The sequence below is a fragment of the Notechis scutatus genome, chromosome 10 (genome assembly GCF_049901735.1).
Source record: "Notechis scutatus isolate UNSWTSFEM ecotype Mainland chromosome 10, rNotScu1.2, whole genome shotgun sequence".
Classification (NCBI taxonomy): Eukaryota; Metazoa; Chordata; class Lepidosauria; order Squamata; family Elapidae; genus Notechis; species Notechis scutatus.
The window spans coordinates 22370652-22396617 of record NC_142018.1 but is presented as its reverse complement, the minus strand read 5'-3'; the positions used below and the strand labels follow the sequence as shown (position 1 = coordinate 22396617).

General features: G+C 50.3%; 1 protein-coding gene across 6 annotated transcripts; it reads right to left on the bottom strand.

Moving 5' to 3' along the window:
* Positions 1 to 31: 31 nt before the first annotated feature.
* On the bottom strand, positions 32 to 24533 carry LRCH2 (leucine rich repeats and calponin homology domain containing 2). 6 transcript variants are annotated; one of them, XM_087972274.1, is made up of 22 exons: positions 24077 to 24533; positions 17191 to 17335; positions 16189 to 16315; positions 15482 to 15587; positions 15139 to 15275; positions 14556 to 14689; positions 13470 to 13557; positions 12702 to 12813; positions 12051 to 12148; positions 11845 to 11912; positions 11460 to 11564; positions 10864 to 10941; positions 9266 to 9334; positions 8460 to 8508; positions 7194 to 7310; positions 5640 to 5684; positions 4688 to 4738; positions 4101 to 4158; positions 2951 to 3060; positions 2268 to 2405; positions 1823 to 1900; positions 32 to 1325 (listed from the first exon to the last, which is right to left on the bottom strand). In XM_087972274.1, exons 1-22 carry the CDS (start codon positions 24522 to 24524, stop codon positions 1206 to 1208), a joined length of 2481 nt encoding a protein of 826 aa, XP_087828400.1. In that variant the 5' UTR covers positions 24525 to 24533; the 3' UTR covers positions 32 to 1205. The 6 variants fall into 6 exon arrangements, with proteins under 6 accessions (XP_087828400.1, XP_087828401.1, XP_087828402.1 ...); XM_087972275.1 differs by lacking the exon at positions 4688 to 4738 and having other exon boundaries at positions 24077 to 24207; XM_087972276.1 differs by lacking the exon at positions 10864 to 10941 and having other exon boundaries at positions 24077 to 24207.
* Positions 24534 to 25966: the final 1433 nt, after the last annotated feature.

Below are 25966 nucleotides of genomic sequence, written 5' to 3'. Positions count from 1 at the left end.
CTGAGATTATTATTTTTTCCTTTAAAAAAACTTTTTCTTTTTTTGGCAGTTTTACTGAAAAGTTTTTAACTAACACTCTTTTTGTAGGATTCTCCATTAAAAACCCTACACGTCATTATTTATCCCAGACGAGGAAAATAATTTTTCAAACATCCACTGACCAACAAATACATTAAAAATGATTACATATCAAATTAAATATGATAAATAAAAGCATATTTACATTTTTTTTTCTAAAAACCAAACTTATTAAATTCAAAGTGTGCAAACTGAAGAACATCCAACATTCAGATGTTAGTCCTTTAAACTTCACGTATTACCAATCTTACAAAAAAACCTAATATTTAAAAATACGCATTGCATCTATTGAGACGTAAAGAAACTGCAAAAATGTTTTAAGACTAGGAAAAGAGTTATTACACAGGCACTTCACAGGTAAACAATCTACAGTACAACTGAAAAATATTTTGGCACCAATCTAGAATACTGGGGGAGGGAAGAAAAACCACACAATTTGTCCTTTATATTGTATACGACTCTGTCATCGCCAGCATACACCCAACTAAAATATTGGAAATGGTACATCGGTAAGAAGTGCCAGAAATGAAGGCTGCAAATCTTCTCAGAACTGGTCAAACTGTTTTCCGTGATGCTCGTCCAGATTTTCTACTGCGCTGGAGTGATTTCTGTTTATTTTGCAAGCATACATGGAAACTTTGATGCCTGTTGAAACTTCTAATGCAAATGCCATTTTAGGAGCTGCCTCGCTCCATAACATCCCTGGAAAGGAAAATGCCACTGAAAAGCCTGCCCCACCATAAGCCTTTGTCGAAGCGCCTGCGTTTCCTCCTTCGAGGTGTGCTGCCAGACCGAAGAGGAATTTGGATGCAGTCAAACCCTTCTTTCAAAAAGTCCATTAAAAAAAGGGGAGGAGGAGGAGGAGGAGGCTTGACAGGTGGCTGAGAGCCAAACGCAGGACAGGCTCTACCTGGAAAGAGAATCTGATGGCCTCGAAATCTCTTTATGGCTCTCGTGGTAAAAAAGAAAATAGGAGATATATATATATATATATTTTCCATGCTCCCAGGGAATTGTCAGCTGACACCCCGGTTCCCAACACGCAACCCAGGGGCAGCCCTGAGGGCGGATGGCTTGGAGCAGAAAGGCCTGGGGTGGCTCCGCCAGCTTCTTCCGCAGGAGCCCCACTACAGGCAGGAGAGCTGGGAAGCTCTGGAGGAAGGGATCTCCAGCAGGGCCTGGACAGTGAGTCCAACTTTGACCAGTCCTCTCTCTTCCAAAATGTGATGGGGCAAGCAGAGCCTTTCCTGCAAAAGGAAGAGAGGTTCAGGTTCCCCTTCGGAACAAACCCAAATCCAGGCCGGTGACGGGGGAAGACCTTCCTTTCCTGCCAAGGCCAAGGGGGCCCCAAGGACGGATGGACTTCCCAGGACCCGAGGGCTCTCCAACCGGGGCAACTTCTTTCAGCCCGGAGGACTTCAACCCCCAGAATTCCCCAGCCGGAGGAGGAGGAGGAGGAGGAGCACTACTCTTTTTTTGGGGGGGGGGTGTCTAGTGGGGACCTTTTGCGACCTCCAGACAAGCAAAGTCAGCGGGGAAGCCGGTTTCGCTTAACAACGGGGTCCCTAACTGAACCGCTGCACTGATTCGCAGCTGTGGCAAGAAAGGTTGCAAAAACGGGGCAAAAGGCGCTTAACATGCGTCTCACTTCGCCACGGAAATCTGGGGAGGTCACGGAGGACCGCTTGCATGAAGAGAACAGCCTCCCCTGCAACTGGCGTCGCTGAGCACCTCCGCAATTTACCTGTGCCACGCCCAGTTTTTTGCAAGCATCCAGGAAATTTTCAACGTTTCTTCGGCATTTTGCCATACTGAGCTTAGGCTGTTGAGAGAGAGAGGGAGAAAAAAGAGGCAGAAGCGTCAAGGGAAACAACCCAGGCAAGGAGCAGCAGAAGGAAACTATCGCCGGTCTAGTCCAGAGGTCTCCAACCGTGGCCCCTTTGAGACATGTGGACTTCAACCCCCAGAATTCCTCAGCCAGCAGAGCCCACTCTCTTGCGATCCCTTCCTCCGCACTCTCCTCCTCTCCTTGGAGAGGAGAAGAGGAAAAGAAACAGGCACGGCTGGCTGAGGAATTCTGGGAGTTGAAGTCCACATGTCTCAAAGGGGCCGCGGTTGGGGACCCCTGCCCTAGTCCTAAGATTAAGGGAGGTTTTCTCCAGGGGAGGCAATGCGCGCGGCTCACTCACCACAGCTGGTGATGGGACGTGTATGCTGGCCACCGAGCGTGGCCTGATGTGGTTGGCCAGGTGGCAGAGAACCACCCCATCCATGAGAGCGGCTCCGATATCCTCGGGCAAGCTGACCTTCAACCGCGACTCCAGGTTCTAGGGAGAAGGAGACACACTCAGGGTCAAAGGCCAGCAGCTCTCCCTGGAAAGGCACCAGCAGCCCTCCCATTAAAGGAGGAGACTCCAACCACGGCAACTTTAAGTCCACAATGTCAGGATTCCAGCAATCGCCCTAATTAAATCATGATCCTCGAGCCAAACTTCAAAAAACTTCCAAGGATTCATTAGCGGCGACATACTGGCACTGCCCTGTGTGAAGCCAACTCTGGCAGTCCCATGTCCCCGTTTCCCCCCCTCCTCCCGGATGTGTCATAAATCAGATTCTCCAACTGAGCCCATTCACGGGCTGGGTGTCATCAATCATTCTCCAATTGAATATATTCCCGGGCAAAAGCTCTGGTAGTTTAGTTACAATCTTTTAAAGAGAAGAGTTGGAATGTACTTTCTCTTTCAACTGCTGCATTGCTCTCCCAGCTTTCCTTCCTCTTTTTATGGCAACTACTAAAAGAGGCTTAGGAATGTTTGATGAACTGACACACAAGTTGCCATGGTTGTAGAGCCCCGCATGAAAGGCAAATTACACTGCGCAGCTGTTTGATCTGTTCCCTTTCTTCCCGCAGGTGTTCCATTTTCCTCCTCATGGTAAATCCAGGGTCCACGGTGCTGTAGTCCTGACGAGAACGCCCAAACGCTGGAAAAAAGGGAAGCAGGCCATTGGAAACGCTGCAGGGAACGGCTGGCGCACGATGCCACTTGCGCGCGCCTCCCTCTCAAATCCAATAAACTAAAACTGCTTCTGGGTTATACGACAATGGCGTTCGTCACGCAAGAGGGTGTGTGTCTGTCCGTCAGAGGGGAAGGTTGCATATAAAAAAAACCAGGGCAGAGTTTGTGCAGAATTTGTACAGAAACAGGTGTTCTAATCGATAAAACACATTCTCCTTGTGTGGGAACGAACGGCTCTCGTTCGGTGTGGGAGAGAAAATTTCCAGCGGGAGGAGATTTAGGCCACCCATCCCATACTAGCCCAACTCCCTTGACCCAGTAATGGCAGCCCAAGATCCCGCAGCATCCCAAGGGGGTGTCTCCACGATCAGGTGGTGGGGGCTACAGTGCAGGGTCTCCGCAACCAAAGGACTGGCCCTGCAATGCCCTGGCACAGCTGGCAATGCAGCCGCTTGTGTCTTCTCTTCCTTTGCACCCTCTGCCCGTCACTTCATAGTCCTCCCCTTCTTCTAAACTCAACCTCTGTCTCTAATCCAACCCCCAACGTATTCTAAGCAACCTCTTTTCTAACACCGCCCCCCACCCTCCCCGCAAGGCCTGCAGAGTAAAACATGTGAAGAACGGCTGCGGGATTTGGGTTTGGCTAGTCTAAAGGAAAGAAGGCCTGGGGGTCAGGATAGCAGTCTTCCAGGATTTGAGGGGCTGCCACAAAGAAGAGGAGGGGGTCAACCCCTGAAGGCAGGACAAGAAGCAACAGGTGGAAACTGATCAAGGAGAGAAGCAACCTGGAACTGAAGAGAGACTTCCAAACAGGGAGGACAATTAACCAACGGAACAGAAGTTGCCTCCAGAGGTTGTGGGCGCTCCATCACCGGAGGCTTTTAAGAAGAGACAGGACAGCCACCTGTCTGAAATGGGGTAGCGTCTCCTGCTTGAGCAGAGGCTGGACTAGAAGACCTCCAAGGTCCCCCTTCCAGATCTACTCTGATTAATGACATTCCTCACCTGATCGGGGCTTCAGTCCAAAAGGGCCATGAGGACTCCCATCTGCCCGGTCATAATCCTTGAAAGGAGGGAGGAGAAGCAGAGCGGTTAGATGGCCTCAGGGGGCACCCCGAGGCATGCAAGGGTCAAGAATCCAGGGGCTTCGGCCTCAGCTGGAAAATCTCTATGCAGAGAAGGTATTTTGCCGTTTTCCCAGTCTGGACAAAATGAGCCTGGATGCCCACGGCCCTTTGGCCATAGCGTGGGGAATTCCTGAAAAAGGGGCACTCGGCGCTTATAAAAGTCCAATCTAGCGCTAGGACTTCAAAGCTTCAGGGAGGGGAGACATTCCCGAGAAAGATCCCCCCAAAAGCCCTTCGATAACACGTTTCTTAGCGGATGGGAAGAGTTCCGAAACTTTTCTTCTTCTTCTTCTTCCAAACATACGTCGCGGGCCCTGCCCCATATGTCGCTCTTGGGAGGGAGCTTCCACTCTTCGGGCAACGCCCATTTACACCCAAACGGCACGTCATGGTTAAAATCCACTTCGTGGTACGCGGACAGAAATACACAGAGACAGACAGACAGACAGACAGAGAGACTTGTACCTCGGATGACACGGGAGACTGTGGAGACACATTAGCATGATCACTGTCTTGCTACAAAACAAAAAAAAAAAAAAAAGTGGACGTTTGTAAAATGAAATGCTTTGAACATGAAAAGTTTTGGTCAGGCAACACGTAACATGTGCATGTGTACAAACACGTATTCTGCCAAACAGAGACACAGGGCTAAACACATGGAGATGCTTCTCTGTTTTTCTGATGTCACAGCCTACAGACCAGGGGTCTCCAACCTTGGCCCCTTTGAGGCTTGTGGACTTCAACTCCCAGAGTTCCTCAGCCAGCAAAGCTGGCTGAGGAACTCTGGGAGCTGAAGTCCTCAAGCCTCAAAGGGGCCAAGGTTGGAGACCCTGCTCTATAGACAGCCCTTGCAACATCAACTTTGCTGGCCCAACACCTACCCGGTTGCTTGTACTTCCTTACACGACGAGCAGCTTCTTCCCTCCTTAAGCCCTTTTTCAAACTGTGAGATCAGTTCCTCCCTGACCCTCCTTAAACCTCTCCCAGGTTATTTCTGGGAAATAATAACATCTACATTTCTTGCAGCAGAGGAGATCTTCCTTATTTCGATGCCTGGTTGTTTATTAAAGTGTGTACAATCTACAGCAGATCTCAGGGTGGCACCGATTTCATAGAAACCCAACGTTGAAAGCAGGGCAGGGCGCTGTACGAATCCAGGCAATATTTAAGACCGGTTCCTAGCCAGGCCAAGGGAGATATTCAGCAGCCTCGAGGCGTCCATGAGGTGACCAAGCGGCTCTAAGCCATATTGAACTCGTGGGCTTTGTCGGTGTAAATTATGCTCAGGCGTTATTGCTTCAAGTGGGGAGGGAAACACCTTGGCCTGTGAGCATCGGGAGGACAATGCAAAGGACGGTGTTACGGAATCCTTGATTACCACCGTTCAGTTCCGTTTTCTCTTCCACTCCTCCCTTACCTCATCGTTTTCATTTCCACTGGAGTTCTTCCGCGAAGACTTGTACTGAAAAAGAGATTGGGAAGCGTGTTTGTGTGTGTTTAATCACTTCGACTCTCTGCTTCCTCCTCTCGCCACATCACCAATCCACTCCGAGAGAGAGAGAGAGAGAGAGAGAGAGACCCGGGGCTAGGCTGGCCTTGTGCCAGGGCGCTCCCTTGGGGGCTTAAAATGCTGGTCAGGAGGCCACGTGCAACACTTAGGCTCAGTAACCAGCATAAGGAACTGGATTTGGTTTACCAGAGGAGGAACTGCATGACCGACAAGCTCTCTCTCTCCAGAGAAATGTTTATATCGGTGTATATTCCCATAATGGTCCTAGGTGCCTTTCCTTGAGGATTAACTCTGCTGCTCTTCCAAATAATGTATTCCCTACCTAGCAGGCCCCCTTAGTTTCTGGCTTTGCAGACCCCACTATAACAAGCTCTCTGTCCCTTATGGGAGAAGAGACCGGACTGCCATTTGACAGAAAGAGTGCTTGGGCGGGGGGGTTGGACTAGATGACCTCCAAAGGTCCCTTCCAACTCTGCTCCTCTATTTAAATCCTTATGCAGAGGACTTGCAGATGTAAAAGGCTTCAGCCAGGCTCCCCAACCACTCACTCTCTCAAGGCCCTGTGGCTGTGAGTGCCAACGTTCCCACGGGGCCTGGCCAGAGAGGCCCTATTTTTGTTACCCCTGTAAAAAACATATTCTTTGTTAAACCCCAGGCCTTCTCTGACCCCCAAGAAGAACGTTCTTGAGCCAGAGATCAGGTGAATTCTTCCCTGGCTTCCTTTCACCCAGGTCTCTCAGTCAAAAAGGAACGATGCTCACCAACTATTATCCCTCCAGCCTCCCCCTAGATCCATTTCCATTGTGTGCGTTATTCTGTATGACAGAGATCGATCTGATCATTCAGTGTACATGAATGCCACCCGTGGAACATTTTCAGGCGCTTCCCATTTTACAATAATGTTTGGAAACCACCTTCGATTCCATCAAGGCCTGGCTTGCATGACAAAATACCTGCCAGATAGATTTTTTAAACCTGTTTCAGTTTATCAGGTGTAACTGAGCTTGCTGTTCAAGGCGGAAAAACAATGTTGCTTACAGGCGTTTTAAAAGGCAGGAGGTGGAAACCTTTTATGGACTGAAAAGGGCAAAAAAATATATATGTACAGTATGTGATTTGTGGGTTTGATTATGGGAGCAAGGCGGTTTTGATCTAAACTCAAAAGCGAGGAGATAAAAATTCAAACGCATTTATAATTGCTGTAAAGAACACTGGAGGCCATTTTTAAAAAATTGTCTTTTCTTCTCTTTCTCTTCTCTATTCTTTTCTCACCAATTTTCTTTTTCTTTTAAAAGTTTTTATTCTTGTTAATTTTTCCTCCCAAGAAAAATGATCGCAAACATGACTTAAGTCGCTTTTAGGGGTTTCTGACACTTTCAGAAAAGGTTTTATTTTCTTAGACTGGTATTAGGCTAGTTGGCAGGCAGAGGAGAAAAAAAGGGGTGGGGGGAAGGGGCTTACTTTGAAATACTCCCTCCTGATCTGCTTGCTTCGCCGCCTCTCCTCGTTCTGCCAGATTACCGGCTGCACATCTGGCCAGCTGGGGCCGTCCGGGTGGCCCTTCTGGCTTTCCAGAGACTGCGGAGAGAAAGCAACCTGTAAGGCTTCGAATCTGTTAAGTTGATCAGGATCGCCCCAAACCTCCAATGAAACGAGCAACGCTTTCCCTAAACTAGCCTTCCAGCTTTTCTTTTTGCCATCAAGGCAATCAACAAATAAATAAAATTCAGAAGGCAGGCGAGTCACGGAGATCTTGCATGCCTGGTGTTCACTCAGGTTCTCGGTCAAACTTATTGCTCAGAGCAATTAAGAGCTTTCACTTCCAATCAAGAAGAGGAGCGGCCCTTGCAAAGAGTGGAAAGTGGAATAAAACCACGTGCACGAACCGATCAGCATTTACACTGACAAGGGTTATAGGGTTGGCAAGGCTTCATTAGGCTTCATTTTATTATTCAATCGAAGTACTGACATTAACAAGAAAAAACTAGTCAACTAGGTGACGTATTCTTCCATCTATTGATCTACCTATTCGCTGATAAATGTTGATGCAATTCGTGAATTCACCTGCTTACTAAACACTACACTGCGCAATGGGTTTGTATTGAAAGTCCACAAACGCCACAAAAGGGCGTATGGCTCTTGAGGCAAATCTGATTCCGCTGCAGATCTCACTGCTGGGACAGGACAACTGTTGTTTTCTCCCGGAGCACTAAATGGACGAGGGGAAAATGCATAAGCATGTCCAGCAAAAGAAAGCAAACCACGAAGTGTTTAGGCTGCATTTCTTCATCCAACGTTATTAACGTTGTCCAAGCTTCCCTCACAGCAAGCTGATCAGAATTTGGAGGGGGGGGGGGGGGAGTAGTCGTTCAAATGCTCCACAATGGTGGAACGTCACACAATCGGCCACAACTACCACACTGCACAACAGATGGCGCAAAGGAATCCCACCCAATTATCTGGTGCCGGGTGCACTTTCAACCAGTGTAGGCAGCTCATTTGCAACCAAATCTATAAAGAGCGATCAAACATGGTAGCGAAGAAACATTTGCAATCAAATGTTATGGCTGCCCAGGGGGAGATGCGGGATTTCAAGAAGAGATTGGACTGCCATTTGTCAGAAATGGTGTAGGGTCCCCTGCTTGGGCGGGGGGTTGGACTAGATGACCTACAAGGTCCCTTCCAACTCATCTAATCTCATCTAATGCTTTCTCGTCTCTGCGTTACCTGCCAGCTGCAGGGGGAAGACGGAGAATTTGCTTCATCTGCAGAAAGGCTGCAGAAAAACATAAAACATAACAAAACACAAAGTTGTTAGCTTAAAAAAAAAAAAACATCTCTTTCTTCCTTTGTTAAATATATGCGGCTCTTCACTCAAAATGTGCAGCTTTTCTCACTGTTTCCTAAGACCAGGGCAGACAATTTCTAATCTGACATGAAATACTACTACCAATATGTATTTATAACTGAATAACTTATGAATTGTAGGACTCGTTTAAAAAAAAAAAAACCAAAGAAAAGCACAAACGATGTGGGGAATTATAAAAATCTTAAACGTTCGCCGACATAACTTCTGGAAGATGTAACAGGTGTTGCTCCTCTGGGTGAACAGACGGAGTGAGGCAGCAACACAAATTGTTTTCTCAAACAGTCCAGAGCAGAGAAAGGGGTTGGAAATGTGAAGGCAGAAGGAATTCTTAAGTTGCGTTGAAGCAAACATTGTGCCCTCAAAGGAGAGGAGAAACTGGAAGGAAATTCCACGGGGGCCCAACTTCCCACCTACAGACCGATCCCTTTCCTGTAAAAACCTGCTTCCTTTAACAGAGGGAAATCCTATTCAGATAATTGGTGCGAAAGGGTTTCTGGGAGGGGTGTGGGGGCTGCACCAACTGCACAGCTCCGGACTCCCTGCGGCAGGACCAGTTCTCAAAGAGTAACGGTGCCCCCCCCCCGAGACCCTTTGGTTTCGGCCCCCCTCTGCAAAATCTTTTCACACAAATGATTTCCATCTATTTCACACACGCACTGCGTACCTTTTTTCTGTGTCCACGGTCTGTTTTGGTCGGTTTCTTGCGCTTGTTGGGGTGGAGTGATTCAGAAGTCTAAAAGCAATAAAAAGGCCCCCGAAGGACACACAGGCTCAGCTCCGATCTGATCGGAGGTTTATGCTGAGCTGAGGCCCCGCAAGCCTTCGTGGAGGAGACCCCGGCTGGGCTGCCACCCCCCAGTCTGGCCTTTAGCCCTGGTCCAGCTGTCCAGCTGAGGTTGCGGGACCGCCTGGGAGAGGGACTGGAGAAGGAGCAAAGTCACGAGCGAAGGAAGAGCAAGGAAAGAGAGCCTGGAGCCAGGAGGGTGACAGGAAAGGCGGAGGAGAGAGACGAGAAGCGAACAGGGGCTCCCCCTCTGAACCGGATCCCACCCGAGTCAGGGCAGAAGAGTGGCAGGAGGGCTGAGTGTCCTCCATGTTGTCTTGCAGGACCGAGGACAGGGGGTTTCCCAGCTGGCTAGCAGGGTCGTTCCTCCCCCCGCCACTCCAGGAAATGGCCACGGGTAGATCACTGAAGAGCCTCCTTTCCTCCAAACCCCATCCAAGACTCTTTCGCCCCGAAACGGCATGGAGCTCTACCTTAAGGGCCCGGAATCTGGTCTCCAGGTAACAATTCGAGAGGAGCACACTTCACAATTTGGGTGGCAGATCCCTCAGGATCCCTCTCAGAGGTGGGTATTCTTTTTTCCCCCAAGGTGCGGTTTACGCGGGAAATCCCCCAAACAGGGATGTGGTCACCCAAGTGAAGAGGGCGAACGTGACGGTGCAATGGAGGCCCCTGCCCATACCACGGAGGCTGGCCTTTGGGCCACGCGCGGGGGACAATCCCATTTCTACGACGGAGGCAGACAAACAACTTTGCCTCCCGGAGTTGTGGGTGCGCCATCCAGGGAAGGTTTTCCAAAATAGAGTGGGCAACCCTTTGACCGGATTGGCCGCGATGGCGAACCAGGTGGCACACAGAGCCGTTTGTGCCCGCACACGAGCGTCAGGCAAACTTAGCTCACTGCGCATGTGCCTGCCTCACAGCTGATTTTTGTCTGGTTTGAGGCCTTTTTCGGCCTCCCAGAGGCTTGAAAAAAGCCTCTGCAGCCCGAATAGGCCTGTTTGGTCACTTCCTGTTAATACCGGAAGTGACGAAATGGGCCTATTTGGCCTGCAGAGGGTTTTTTTTTGCCTCTGGGAGGCTGAAAAAGGCCCCAAACCAGCCAAAAATCAGCTGTGAGGCGCAGTGCAGGTAAGGGAGGGAGGGGGGGATTGTGCACGCATGCACAGGGGGTACATTGCCTTCTGGGTGCTGGCATGTGAGCGCACGAGCGCCAGCACGCACACAATTTTTGGCACAGGAGCCCAAAAAGGTTAGCCACCACTGGCCTAAGGTCTCCTGCTTTGAGCAGGAGGTTAGTCTAGAAGACCTCTGAGGTCCCTAGCAGTCCATGTTCTAAGGTGGCCACTGGGCTTCTTAGGGGGAGTTCAGGGCCCTTTGCAGCTTTTCTTCCATCTTCCCCCGTTACACCACAACTGCCACCCCAAGGGGTTGTTATGGGCTGGACTCCCACCCCAGGTACCTCGAGTCCCAAGTACCTTGAGGCGCGTCCTGCCACCCTGGTCCTCTGGAAAAGCCTTTCACTGAAGGAAGCTCTATAGCTTAAGGGCCTCCGTCTGAATTCGTGTGCCACGTACCCCAAGGTGGAGGAAGGGAGCCGTGAAGAGAGACAGGAGAGCCGTTAGTAAAGTCAGTGGAAGAGAGAAAGACGAGAGTGGAACATGGTTAAGGCAAGAGAAGGCAAAAATGGTCTTTACGCCCAAGCTGTGGGAGATAATCCTTCGAAGAGGCCCGGAGCTCTTTGGGGAGGGCAAAGGCCACCGGCTTCCGGGATCCATTTTAGCGACCGTTATAAAGGACCGAGGTGCGTATTTTAAAGCAGGGGTCTCCAACCTTGGCCGCTTTAAGACTTGTGGACTTCAACTCCCAGCAAAACTGGCTGAGGAATTCTGGGAGTTGAAGTCCACAAGTCTCAAAGCGGCCAAGGTTGGGGACCCATTGGTAGCAGCCGGATTGGCCCTAAACTAACTTTTCTCCTTCCCAACTTGGACGGGGCATGTTTTTAAGATGCCACACAAGCAGTGGGTCAGGGCAGACCCTCACTGAGGTCCCCTGCTTGCCATAAGGGTCGCACCTGTTCTTCTGCTCCTGCTGCAAAAGCTGAGCTGCAATTTTCCTCAGGTCGGTCACCTCCTTCAGATCATCGTCTTCTTCTGCCAGCGCCTTTTCTTTCCGGGTGCTAATCAATCAATCAATCAATCAATCAATCATTTCTCGTTGGAGAAGATTTAAGGTTTCCCAACCTTGGCAGCTTTTAAGATGTGTGGACTTCAACTCCCGGAATTCCCTAGCCAGCTAGGCTAATGTTAGCTGGGGAATTCTGGGAGTTGAAGTCCACACATCTTAAAAGTTGCCACGGTTGGGAAACCCAGATTAGCTACTTCTGCCAAACAGATCCCACGTGTGAACGGTCCCCGGTAGACCACCCCCAAACCCCACCGGGTTTGCGAGGGACCCACCTCTTCTCCTCACGCCAATCTTCACGTGGGTCCGTCTTCTGCGGCTTCTCAGCTGGCTTTCCACGTTCCTTTCACAGCACATTGGAGGTAGAGGAAAGAGGAAAAAAGGGTGTGTGTGTGTGCAGAAACCACTGTATTTAACTTTAGATCCAGAAAGTCTCCGCGACTCATTCCCTTCGTCTTACTGCTTTTTAAGATGTGGCTACCTTAATGTACGAGACGGACGATCCAGTCTGGGCCTCTCCTTGGTCACACGCAGCCACGTCTTCTGAGCTGGGATCCAGGTAATCACACACATCAGGATCTAGGGATTTGGTTAAAAAAAGGGAAAAGGAGATCTATTTGGTTAGATTGAACGTACAAAAGCTTCTGTCTCTAAGACTGTAAGCAGGTCCTTCTCCTTAATTTTTTTTTTTTTAATTTTTTAACGTGCAATAAACCCATTCCATTTCAATCGTGTGTCGATTAGGTACATATTTCATGTGCTTAACAATTACTAATACTCTTCTTCTTAACGGTATAACAATATAATAATACGTTCCCATATTTATAAGTAATATTCAGTATGTCTATTACACTCATTTCTCCTATTGCTTTATAAATACGTCTAATCTCTTTTAATTAATTTTATTTCCTAGCCATTTATAAAACAAGTCCATTTATAAACCGTGTAACTTTCAGGTTCTTCTTTTTCTTTAATTTCTAATGTTAACCTATTCATTTCTGCACATTCACATGTTTTTTCAATTACTTTTTCTCTCCATCGGCATCTAATCAGCGGCAGGTCCTTCTCAGCCTTTGTGACTTTTGAGACGTGTGGACGTCCGCCCCCAAAGCACCTGGATGGAGGACGTTACCTTTGTGCATCTCGGGTTTGTTCCCTAGCAACTGATGGTCGTTCCGGAGAGTCTGCTCCCTTGTCGATTCCGACACCTGCGAGTGGAGGCTGACGGTGTCATCGTCGGACGGCTGAGGAAATACAGGGGAGAACATCACAAACCCTTCGCATTCATCCCTTCTGAGGAAGACGCATGGCAGCACCACTTTTTTGCACGAGGCCCGTGTGACGCTGGGACCCCGACCAGAGCATCCAAGTCAGACATTCATTCGGTTAGTCAATAGTTGCCACAACTCACAACACATCCAGAAATGCTTCAGTTGGATCTAGTTTCGTGTGCCTAACAAGTAAAAAAAAAAAAATCAGGGACGTTTGACTTCCCCTTTTTTCCCCTTTGCTATCAAATCAGCAGCCTAAGTTCATGTGGCGTTTTCCAGCAACCTGCGGATGAAATTCCTGTGCAAGCGGGACACACAACTAAGAGTTGTGAAGTCGCAATACACTTGAGGCCACCAGATCAGGACAGCCTGACGCATACAACTTCACTGTGCCGGAGAGTAACTTCTAACACATCATGTTAATTAAACGGGCTGCAGTGGTTTAATCAGACAATTATCAGGTAGTTCAAGGAGAGAGAGAGAGAGAGAGAGAGAGAGAGAGAGAGAGAGAGAGAGAGAGAGAGAGGAGAGAGAAGAGAGAGATCTCCATCCCAAAACTGAGGGGGGAAAAGGAACGAAAAACACCCAGGTCTTCTCTTTTTCTACAATGTAAAAAAGGGCAGACTTACTTCCGTAGTCGATAATCTTTTATCCCCGTTATCGCTTCCAATTCCAGAGTCTGGGCCGTGGTTTTTATTGGGGTAAAAGTCTTCTATGCTGTAATGGAGAAGAACATTGGTTACCAACACTAGGAAACTATTTTCAGTTCCCTTGTTCTGGCCTGCGACGGTAGTAAGAGACTGGCTGAAATTTGTAGTTCCTCCAAGAACAGCAAAAATTTCCCAGAGACAGGAAATTGAGAGGAGGAAACAAAGAGCTATCCCCCAAGTTCTTTGCTGAAGAGAAAGTGTGCGCTGCTGTTCTTCCCGCTCCGACTCAAAATATAATGAAGTCGGCTGGGCAGTAGATGGCAGACTCCTCCTTGTTCTGGATACAAGTGGGTGGAAAGAGAATTCCAAGATCCATTCAAGCCTGGTGGGTATGAGGAAAGCCACACTGAAGTGATATTTAAAGTTCGTGGCTCTGCTGAGGTGAGTCTATGGCTGGGCTGCAACAGGCCTCCATTCTCTTATTATGGGCCCATTCGCCTTGATCTGGACCTAACATCCTTGCACTCCATTCACGATCTCCAAGGAACCCAATTCAGATCCAACCCTAAACTGATTTAGCAGACAAGAGTAAGTCAGTTCAAGGCCCCGAAAGAGTCCCTTTCTCGTGTTCTGCCACAGTTTTGAAGATGACTGGAGCTCCCGGTTCCAGCCTGGCCTGGTTCCTTTCAACAAACTGTGATTGGGAAGCAGGGCCCGCAGTCAGAGGTGCTGAAGACCCAGGCCACGACTGAGCAGCCTAAACCGATTTAGATGCACTGACGGGCTGCTGCAGCTGGCTGAAACCAAGCGGTGCAGAGGCCTGCTCTCCTCCATACAGAAGAGATGCAGCTCCTGTTCCCAGGCCCAGCAAGCTCACCCAGCTCTGCCTCAGCAGTGTTGCCTGACGCGCCAGGGGAAAAGAGAAGGCAGGCAGGGCAGGGAAAACGGGGAGCGCAGCCAGTGGCTGCAGGGCCAGGAATGGGACGGTGGATGAAGTCCCTGGCGTGAGTGGAACTCAGAACAGGCTCCGTCTTTGCCTTCTGAGAGAAGGGAAGGCGGCTTTACCTGTCGGTGAGCGGCTGGGAAGGGGCCCTTCTCCCCAGGGAAGGCAGATCCAGGGAATCCGGCTTCTTATCCATTCTCAGGCATGCCTGGACACTGAGGAACTTAAAAATGTGCACTCTGCCCTTTAAGCAGATCTGTTAGGAAAGAGACAGCAAAGAAACCAAAACGGAATTTGAGTCAGTTAGGTTGACCTCTGGAACTCCTCCACTGCCTTTGGTGTGTCTGGCTCTGTGTGTGTGTGTGGACTGACAACAGCTTCACGCAAACCTCCCCAAACTACTACCGACTTATTCCTTGGACAGCTGAGCAGCCCAACCTGCTCATCACCTTCATGCAGGGAGGTGACGAATTAGGAAACAAGCGGATTTGGCACACGAGCTTTGGGGGTTCCAGGAGAAAGAACCTTCCAGGGCCCCAGAAAGAGAGACCGGGCCCGCTCCGGCTACGGAACCCCTGAGAAGCATCTGGTAGACGAGGGGCTTCCGTCAGATGAGGGGACCCAGTGGATCCCAGAACCCACGGAAGGATGAAGCTGAAGGTCCCCATTGCACTTCTGAAGGGAAGAAAAGGGGGATCGACACACCTGGGCCGGCGGGATCTGCATTGGATTATTATCCAGGACGATGACTTGCAAGTGCCGCAGTTTCCGGAAGCAGACGGGGATTTCTGTGACTTTATTACAAGAGAAGTCCAGCTTGACCAAGGGAAGCTCCCCTAATTCTGTTAATTGCAAAGGGGGAAGAGAACGGCCTTCAGACATTACGGGACGTGTGTCCAAATCAAAGATCTCCCATCTTGGCCACTTTAGGACCTGTGGGCTTCAACTCCCAGGACGCCTCAAGTCAGCCACGCTGGCTGAGGATTTCTGGAAGTCCACCCATAGGAAAGTGGCGCAGGTTGGAGACCCAGGATGGAAAACTGCTTACCATCGGGTAACATGTGGAGACTGTTCCTCCTTAAGTTGAGTTCTTTTAAGGAGTGCAGTTTTCCTATCTGCTGGGGAAGGACCTGGATCTCGTTGCAGCTGATGTCCTAAGGTAGGAAACGGAAAAGAACAGAACACCCCGAAGTTACACAAGCATTTCCTGACCTGAATGGCTTAACCAAGGGAAGGTGCGTCTTGAAGAGAGGAAGGCCTGGAGGAGGAGTCTCTGAGATCAGGTTTTTGTTTCAAAGGGAAAAGGTTTCAAAAGGCCTCTCTCTCTTGTAGCCAGAGATCAAGAGATCCGGGCTTTGGCCACGCCTTAAGCATGAAGCCAGTTGGATGACTTTGGGCCAGACACGCCTTCTCAGCCCTAAAAGAAAACAAGGGCAAACCACTTCCAAAAAACTTGCCCAAAACCTGTATGGACATATCTAGGCATTCACAAGGAGTTAAAATAACTCAATACCCCCACCACCACCTCTCTAACACAGACACAGACAGAGACACACTGAGACAAACCAACAAACATTGACTCAACAAAAGCTAAGAAATCAACCAGATTTTGTGAACTTGGGGCCACCAGACTGGAAAGCTTGAAGCCTGCCCGTTACTGTTCTAGGCAACTTAGGGTGCAGTTCAATCTGTTGACAAACAAGAGAGAAGCCAAATGTGTCCAGGGTGACAAAGGACAGAGCCAACGGCACGTACCAATTCCATTAAGTCTTTCAACTTCCCAATTTCCTCAGGAATCGACACCAGCTTATTATTGCTGACGACCAAAACTTTCAGCGGCAGATCAAATAGGTATTTTGGCAATGTAGACAGGAGATTTCGGCTAGGGAGGAAGGAAGACATGGAGGGCTAATTAATATCTGGCAGCTACCAATTGTTTGCGTTCAAGAGATGCAGAAGCCATTAGAACCACTCTGGGCTCCATTTAGAAAGAGTCTCGGCGTTCAGCTCTTCGGTTACAATTCCTGCTGGTGGATCACAATATCCAAGTGGGGTATTTCCACAGCAATGCGTTTCATCTCGTGTGCAAACGCGGAAGCAGAATACGCAACCTCTGCAAAAGCTTAAATTTTAACAGGGCTTTAACAGGGCTTTGCAAATTCTTCCCACATTCCCCCACCCCCCGCCCTGCTCTCCTCCCTGAACAAGTTTTGTGGAGTTGAGGGGCAGCTTCACTTTTCTCTGATCCTCTTTTTCCTGCTTTTCATTTTTCCTCCTCTGGTGCTAATTTGTCATCTGCTGTTAAGCTGCCTAGAACCTGGGATGAACCCGGGCGTTTCACTTTCTGCGCCTCCTTTACAGCCTAAGGGGAAAGGAGGCCTGGTGCTCTAAACCAAAAATAAATCTGAGAGCAGCAGCCACAAAACAGAGCAACATTCCTTTCACTGAGACCAAAAAGGCTGCTCTCTAGTTCTGTGGTCAGCTCAGCTGCTTTCCCACCAGAAGACAAGACGAAAAGTTGGGTTCTTTTTCAGCATCCACCGAACTCCCAGAAACCGAAACTGAAATACGAAGGGATGACATTTGCATCTCAAACTTCCTAATGTGAAAGAGGAATATCAGGAACCAAGGTAGGTTCCCTTATACACGTTTATCTTCTGACCATCTCTGGCCTGCCTGTAGCAGCAAGTATTTTTGTAGTCGTCTTGAGCAAGAAGGCGCCCTGATGAGAAACCAGGCGAAGGAAAATGCGCCCACCTGATATTGAGATATGTTAACATCTGTAGGTTTTTAATGGCTTCGGGAATGGACTTGATGCAGTTGTGATACAGGTTCAAGGTCTCAAGTGGCGCAAACTGCCACACATCTGGAGGGATTTCACTAAATCTGTTCCTGGAAAGATCTGAAAAGGGAGAGGAGGAGGAGGAGGTTATTTCCAAGGCTCAACCTGAAGGAGACAAAGACGACGACGCCCAACTGCTCATTGGCAGCTGCACAATTCTATGGTTGGAATTAGAGGCTTTTAAGTGGGAAAGGGTTACTTTCTGCTAGGATGCCAAACCCAACATGCAGGTCGAGCTAGAAGCTCACCGGGACCTGCCCTTCTAGGAGCAGAAGACAAGAATTCACCACGATCCACTCTTTGCCCCAGCACCCCTCCATTCCCCTCCAGTGGAAGTTGGTCCCTCCTGACCAGCAAAGGCCGCCTCCGCCCCTCCATCTTCCTTCAAACTGAGTGGAGCCCAACCGTTCCTGCCTAGCCTCATCAGCCTCCTCCGGCTGAGTCAGGGTCCTCTTATCTTTTTCTTTCCTTTTTAATAAAAACCTTTTGAACACTGTGTGTGTGTGTGTGTGTGTGTGTGTGTGTGCACGGATGGCAGAGAACAGACAATAATATGATGAAAAACTCTCCCGGCAATCTGGGGGTCCCGTCAAGCCAGCCTGGGGAACAGCCATATTGCCTTTGGAAGGCGGGCCTTTCTTTTCGAGCCCTCGGATTTCCTCAGCGTCCCCAAACAAAGGTGAGGCGCAGGAGCAAGAGGCAGAGCCCCCCCCTCCCGTGAATGCCAAGCACGACAGACAGAGACACAAGACACCGAGCGGGCAATCTTCGCCTTCATCCCTTTGTGTCCTTTGTTGTCACATGCGCAGCAGCAGCAGCAGCCGGCACAGGAAGCTGATTAATCCTTCCCAAAGTCTTCATTCCGCCAGGGGGGGAAAAAGAGGAAGCTACTTCCCCTGTTTCACCTACCAAGAACCTTGTATGGAGCTAGAAACCTCACTTACACACACACACACACACACTTTATGCAATAAAAGTACCCTTTGGTAAACCTCCTCTTGAAATACTATCCGATTTGACGAGTTACACACCTCTGCGATATTTAGGTGGGAAAGGCTTATTGGCCATGCTTGACTCCAGCTGCTCTAGTTAGAATAATTTCAAGGAATGGACAAAAACCACCTTTGGGCTAGATTAACATCAACCCTAAGTATTTTTTTATTGCTACTCAGAATAAGGAAGCCCTCCAATGGCCCCAGGACAGAGCGCGTCCAGTCAGCCTGAATGCCCAGGATCGTCTCCAGGTCTCTGAAGGCTGGCTGTTTCATGGGGAGGTCAGGGCAGCTTCAGGGACCCAGCCCAGGCGGCTCCTGTGGGACACAAACACAGTTTGGCTTTCTCCTCCCATCCCTGGGGAGGGGTGTCTATTCAACCGCATGCCATTGTGGTTCAGCACCCTTGAGGGGCCAGGGAGAAATTTGGAGAAGAGGGAAACGTAGCTGAGGAAAAAGGGCTGCTAAGGGATGTTCCCCCACCTAGCCAAACATTCCGCTCTTCCTGGGGCTTTCTAGTCTATGCAGAATCAGAGGCAGAAGGAACAGAACAATTTGTATTTTCCCACTTTGCCTGAAGGGGCTCTCTCAGATTCTTCAAGGATTGAAGGGCTCCTCCTCCTACTGGACTTCTTCCCGCAATTCTCAAAAGTATGGCAGGTCAGAAGTAGAAGTACCTGGAGGAAAATATTCCTTAATTCTTGAAATTCTGCATCTTATTGTCACCGAGGTAATAGCTAAGGGATCAGGGGAACAAAAATCTAGACTTGAGCAGATTCCAAGAAAAAATGCCCTGAGAATCTTGTTGCTGCTATCAAAAGATCAACTGGATCCTTCACTCGAGATCCACCAGTTCTACAAAAAACCTTCAGCATGCATCACTCTGCATTTCTCACTGGAGAGGCGGCCTTCAAGCTTCCGCGTATCTGAATACATCTTTGTCAGCGCTCAAGGCTAATTAGCTTGATCGGGTTTTCATTCAACCAATTAAGTTCAGATTTATTCCTTTGCATGGTGCCAAACCTATGAGCCACCAGGATCAGAACCAGCAATCCGTTTAATCTTGGTACTTCTGCAGCGATGAGCAAAAAGAACTAAAAATAAACTACCAGCAATAATATAATTCGGTGCAAACATTTAATGGAGGGGGGGGAGATATTGCCCCCTTTTAGCACAATGCCATGTGCATGTAAATTCAGGAACAAGTCACATGGACTGAGTTGGGCTCCTTCATAATAAGGGTGTGTAAAATTGCAAATCACATGCAAATTTTTTGGGGGAGGTTCTATTTAATATGGTCAGGCTTAGATCTGAAAAACAATATGCACATTACTGATGTCAATCAGGAAAGGCTTGGCTCGCTTTGCATTGCAAGACTGACATTCCACATACAGCCATTTCTGCAATCCAAGTTCTGAGCATTAGTGACACTGATATGATCTTTGTTAAGCAGCTGAATAAAAGCTACTTAGTGGGAAACAGCCACAATAGATTAGGGTTAGGCAGCATCAGTTCGACCAGGTGTGCCTTCTCCCAGTCAGGACTTGGTTCAGCAGCCCCTCACCCTTCTTCTCTGGGAAGAGGCGTTTGGGGCTAAACAACACACACACACAAACCTGGCTGACCTACCAGCTGCAGAGTTACGAAGATCGCAGATTCGCTAGCAGTCAACTGGCCAGGATGCCAGCCCTTCCCAAGTCTAGAACCGCCCTCCGTTTCCCTTCCAACCACAGATCTTTGTGCCCTGCCTCCCCTCCACAGGACAGGGATGGAGACCTTTTCATCCAGGTTCATCAGCAAAGTTCTTGAGGCTCTGATGCTACCCTGACATCTTTCAGGCGCACAAAGCCCACTTCGGAGGGAGCTGCTTTCCCGAGAAGCCACCCTCGCCTTTGTTCCAGACTAGATCCCACATTAGTAACAGCTCTGCTGCCATCACGTTCCTCATGCAACCTGGCAATGCTGGCGAGCAAAGCATGACAATCCGAGAAGCTCCGCTCGCTGCAGGAAGGAGCGGGAAGGAAGCGTCACTCTGCACTTTCCCAGATGGCCAACGCCTTCCCTCCCAGGTCAGGCCTTAAAGCTGGGAACCCAGAGGGCCAGCACCAATGGCCCCTTCCGGCAGTTTTTGCAATGCATTTTTGGTTAACAGTCCAGGACATGGTTTTCTTTGAAAGCAAAAATATCCCACCTAACTTTACAAAATTTGTCCGCCCTGAGTAAAGTGGCAGGTGTCATTTCCCAATTCTGACATTTTAATCACAGAGAATAATTGTTGTTCCGAGTGCAGATAATGCTGGAAAGCTTCTGGGGTGTGAAAGGAGCTTAAGCAGCTAAATTACACCTCGGGTGCACATTAAATTCAAGGTTGCTTCTTTCTGCTTTGAGGAAACTAAATTCAGGCTGGATTTTCCCCTATGGTTCAACTGAAGTCTGCCATTGTCAGTGAACAGAAAGAGGGGGCGGGGGGAGAGAAACATTTTTAATCCATATCCAGAAGAGCAGCTATGTCAACTCTGAGAAAAAACAAAGGGCCTTGTGTGTGTGTGTGTGTGTGTGTGTTTCCCCATGCTCAGCTATGCAGCTGAATGTATACATATTAATTCATTTACAAAGAGGAATATCTTTCCTGCTGGCTAAGGTTTGAAGCCAGGATTCGTTTTTTTGGCCAAGAACCCCAGGACAAACTCTTAAGAGAACCCAAAGAGAAGCTTGCCTATTTCTTGACTGTAAAAAGAAAATGGTGGGGGAAGGTGCCCCAATTCTTCTTTGCCCTATCGTCCTCTTGAGGGACAATCTCGGCTTACTGTGATCTGTGAAAAAGCTTCAAGGATTATGCAAAAGGAGGATGCCGTAGAGCAAGCAGAGATTAGGGCCCAAAGTCTCCCTAACAGAATTATTTAGGAAATGGCACCTGTCGCCCTGACCTGATCACCTCCTGGAAATCCTTAAATCCCCAGGGCTCCTTGCAACCTTTTCGCCAACATCCACTATGCCACCTTTGGCACCAATCCAGAGAGGCACCTTTCTGCAGAAAGCCAGCCTGGGCTTCTACCCTCCACCCCCATGTTATCGACATGCATGTTTGAGCCGAGATGCTGGTTGTGCTCAGCAAGCTCGCGTGCCATTAAAGATCACGATTCCAAGGACTCGGCAATGTTAAATCACGGCGGAAGGCATTTCTTTATAACGTTTTCTTTGGACGTCCTTCTACCAATCTTTGCAAAACTTGACATTTTGAAAGCCATCCCAGTGTCCCTGGTCTGGACAACAACGGCTGACGTTCAATGCGAGGACTCTCAGCCTTGCCACTGCCCTAGAAGGCCCAGAGACCTGCTCAAGAGCCATTCGCCTGGCTTGGGCCTGGCATGCCTCCCACCTCCCGAGTTTTATATCCATAATAAACCGGGCAGCTCCATCACTCAGCTCCAGCTCACCCCTTCATCCCAGCCAGTCTGCAACTGCCGGCAGGGCCTCTGCGTTGCTCTCTGGGCCCTGAGGGGGGAAACTGCCTGCAACATTCAATTTCACCTCTCTGTAATTATCAGCCTTCCAAAGTCCTTTCAAAAGGAGCCTTCAGGAAGCCACAGTCTATTCCTGTAGAACAAATGAACCCACGGGAAAGGAACCTCTCCCTGCAACAATAAATCTGCAGGCAGAATAAGTGGCAGCTCTTGGCTTTTGCATTCTGCTGGATAACGGTCTTTAAGGTTTCGTTTTCCGGGGGAGGAAAAAAAGGCATTCTGGCAATGCCTGGGATGAGCTCTTAAACGGACAGACGCCCCAGGCCAGCCCTTCTCAGCCTTTATTCCTATGAGATGTATATTCCACCTTTCGGTCTGACAGAAGTCTCAAAGGGAGCCAAATAACAAAACAGAGCAAACTTTTAAAAGAGATGCCTCAGTAATAAAGTCATGATGAATTCAGACAACCATGCCAAGGGTGTCACGTTTGCTGCCCCTGTTTTTCTGGAAGGAGGTTAAGATTAGAAATGAAACAGACTAGAGAACCAAGGAAGTAACTTCAGAGCTCGGAAACAGAACGGAAATTCGTCTATGTGTCATCCAAGCTTCTCTGCTCATTATTAATGATGTCTTAGATTTACAGATAGAAGAATTTTGAAAATGGATTTTTGCTTCAAGCTAAGCAAGGCCTAATAGTAAGGCCAAATCTGGTTCATGGGGCTTCGGGGATAGTTAAGGGGGTCCGACTTGACTTAGTTCTCAAGACCAGAGAGAGGTTGCAATCGCTGAGCCTGGAGAGGTCTATGCTCTTAACCAGTAAGCAAACTTACCAGTCATCATGCAAACCATAATCTAATTCAATGTCTCTCAACCTTGCCCTTCCAAGCTACCTGGACTTCAACTCCCAGAATTCCCCAGCCAACCATCAATTCTGAAGTCCAAATAGTTTGAAGTTGCCATGGTTGAGAAATCTAATTTTCCATCATCTTTTCAGAGCAGAATTTTTCTGGCGTTAACGCAGAGAACCCATTAGGACTCAGCAGAAACCACCAGAGCACCAAGCTCTCCTTTGCATCGTCATCTTTTGAGGGACTGAAAAATGTAATTTCCATTTCTGAAGAGGGGCCCTTCCCACTTCTATCCGACTACTGAGGCTCGCATAGCACAACCAAGTGGCTTTGGCTACTAAAAGCCAGCATGCAGATCTGCGTAGCCTCCGTTTCCCAACCTCCCCTCACTTTCCCAATGGTTTCTCCGCAGCCAATCTACACCCTGCCAGAATATCCGTCTATATTAAACTGGCACGGACCGGAGGCTCCCATCTTTGGCCTAATCTGCCATGATCCACTAGCCGCTCCCCCCCCCAATTCCCTTTGCTTTCAGCTCTTCTGCCATGACCTGCCTCCCCTCCCCTGTATCCCAAACTGCCCCGAGCGCTTCTGCCTGCTCACCTGCCAACAGCCCATCTCCCAGGGCATCATTGTCCATCTCCTGCCCAGAGCCCCAGCCCAGCCCTCTCCTCACTTGCACTGGCCAGCACTGTCCTTCCCCCCACCCCTTGTACACTTTGCAGCCCCCCTGCCTGCCATACCCTCCTGGCATCCCCCCACAAGGATGCCAGCCCCGTGGGCATCCCAATGCAACTTTGGTTAGGGGTCACCTTAGGGGACTGCTTGGGGGGGGCGGGTCTTGCAGACCCTGGCCCCTTCCCTCTTCTCCATCCACACAACCCGCCCCCATCGAGCCCCCTCCTCCCCAGAGGCTGGTCTGCATGGGGAGCCAGTTAGCACTCCAGAAGTCAACAAATGCTGCAACTCAAGAGCCCCCAGCCAGCCCCCCCTTAAAGAGAGCTGGGACATAGTCTATACAGTCAGGCAGGGGATAATGGGGCCTGGACAGCAGCTCCCATGGGGCGATGGGTGTTGGTAGAGAATCGGGCAGTAAAGGGGATGATGGGTCTGGGAACAGCCCTTGTGGGGAGGGCAGAAAGGGGCACTGATGGGATCTGCAGGGCGAGACTGGGGATGGGCAGGGTAGTCACTGGGCGGGGATGATGGGACGAGGCCGAGGGCTCAGACCAGGGAGGGTAGGTCTGGGCATAGGCGGGGATGATGGGTCTGGGAACAGCCCTTGTGGGGGAGGGCAGGAAGGGGCACTGATGGGATCTGCAGGGCGAGACTGGGGATGGGGACGATGGGACCTCGGGAGGCGGCCAAGCGCTCAGACTGGCGAGGACGGGCCCGGGGGCGCAGGCGGGGATGATGGGCCTGGGGGCAGCAGAAAGGGGGCAGGGGACGATGGGACCTGGGGGTCGCCGCGCACCATGGGCCCCCTCGCCCGCTCACCGGCCTGCGTGGTGTCGCTGAGGTCGTAGGCGGCGGCGGCCGAGAACTCGCGCAGCTTCCTGCCGCTGAGGCAGAGCAGGCCGGAGCTGCCGGCCTCCTCCAGCGTCTTCTCCAGGCTGCGGCCCGGCGAGGGGGCGGCGGCGGCGGAGGCGGCGGCCGCGGCGGAGGAGGCCCCGCTCGAGAGGGCCCCGCCGCCCCAGGCCGGGTAGGGCAGCGTCAGGTGCGGCGGCAGCAGCAGCCCCGGGAAGGCCGGGCCGGGCTCGGCGAAGGGCGGCGGGGGCGGCGGGGGGGAGGGCGGGGGAGGAGGGGCCGGGGGGCGGCAGCGACGAGGACGACGAGGGGCCGCCCCGACCCCGCCCGCGCCCCCGACCCCGCCCGCGCCCCCGCCGCCCCCGCCGCCGCCTCCCTCGCTGCTGGCCGCAGGACCGCCGCCTTGACCGGCCGCCATCGCCGCCGCCGCCCCGCCACAATACTCGCGGCGGCCGCCTCTGCGCAGGCGCGGCGGCGGCGGGCGCGGCCCGTGCGCAGGCGCGTCCAGGAGGCGGGGCCGGGGGCCGAGGGGGCGGGGCCGGATTGCCAGGGCGGCGCTTCGGTCCTCGCGATCTGCGCTGGCGCTTCGTTCTTGGATGCATCGGATTGATTGCCTTTGTGTGCCCGCCCGGCTCGGCTTCCTCGCCGTCCTTTCTTCCGATGCACGGAAAGGCGTTTTGTCTGTCTGTCTGTCTGTCAAGCAAGTATTAGATAACAGGTATAAGTGTAAGCATGGATAGGAATACACGAAATGGATAGGAAAAAGAAAGGAAGAATAGGACAGGGACGGTAGGCCCGTTGGTGCGCTTATGCCCGCATTTCCTAGGAAGGAGGAATGGTGGAAGGGAGCGCTGTAGGAGAACGCCCGCCTCCCCCTCCTTCCAGGCTGTCTAAATGAGGCGGGAGGGGGGCTGGGGTAATTAAAAGTCCCATGAAATGTCCCAAAGGTGCTTTTTATATTTCCCCCCCAAGAGGCAAGCTGGGCTTTCTGGTTTTTTCCTTGAAGACCTTTCGCTCCTCATCCAAGACGCTTCTTCAAGTTCTAAGGGAAGAAGCGTCTTGGATGAGAAGCGAAAGGTCTTCAAAGAAAAACCAGAAAGTCCAGTTTGGCTCTTGGGGGAAAAAAAAAAAAAAAAGAAACACCCCTGGGACAAACCTGACCTGGAGAACGGAGAATCTCCACAGACATCCGGGGCAACGAAGATGCTGACTGTTGCTAAACAGTAACGGCAACCAAGAGTCATTAAAATTGCACGGATGGGCTGATCCTGGGGTCCTGCCCCAGATCACTTTTGAAAAAGGCCCCCGAGTCTTCCTGGTGCTCCCGCTGAAATAGACCCACCCATCCTCCACTTCTGACCTGGAAAGGAGACGTTCCCTCCCCTCTTCCTCCTGGCAGCCCCTATTACTTCAGGAAGGCCAAAGGGGGAGGAGTCAACAGCCCCCTCAAAAAAAAGTTTTAAAGCTGAATCGGTTGTTCCTCGCCCCCCCTCCCTGGGTCAGGGGGGGCATCCCAAGCCAAGTCTCAAACCTGGGAACTTTGCAACAGGTGGAATTTTCTTTCTGAGTCTTTTTAAGGGGGCCGCTTAATTTCTGGCAGGGGAATCCCAGGCCTCGTAAATCCACACATCTGAAAAGTTGCCAAGGATACACTGAGATTGTGCCAGTGTTGCACCACCAGAAGTGTTTCAGAAACAATCCTGATACAAGACAGCCACTGCGTTTGTTTAACATGGGGACAACATTTACAATACATAGATATCAATTAAGTACATATTAATCCATGTATGCTTCACGGGAGGGTTCAAGCTACCCCAGGGGCTTTAGACATCAGAGGAGAATGTCCTGTCCTCTGGGCAA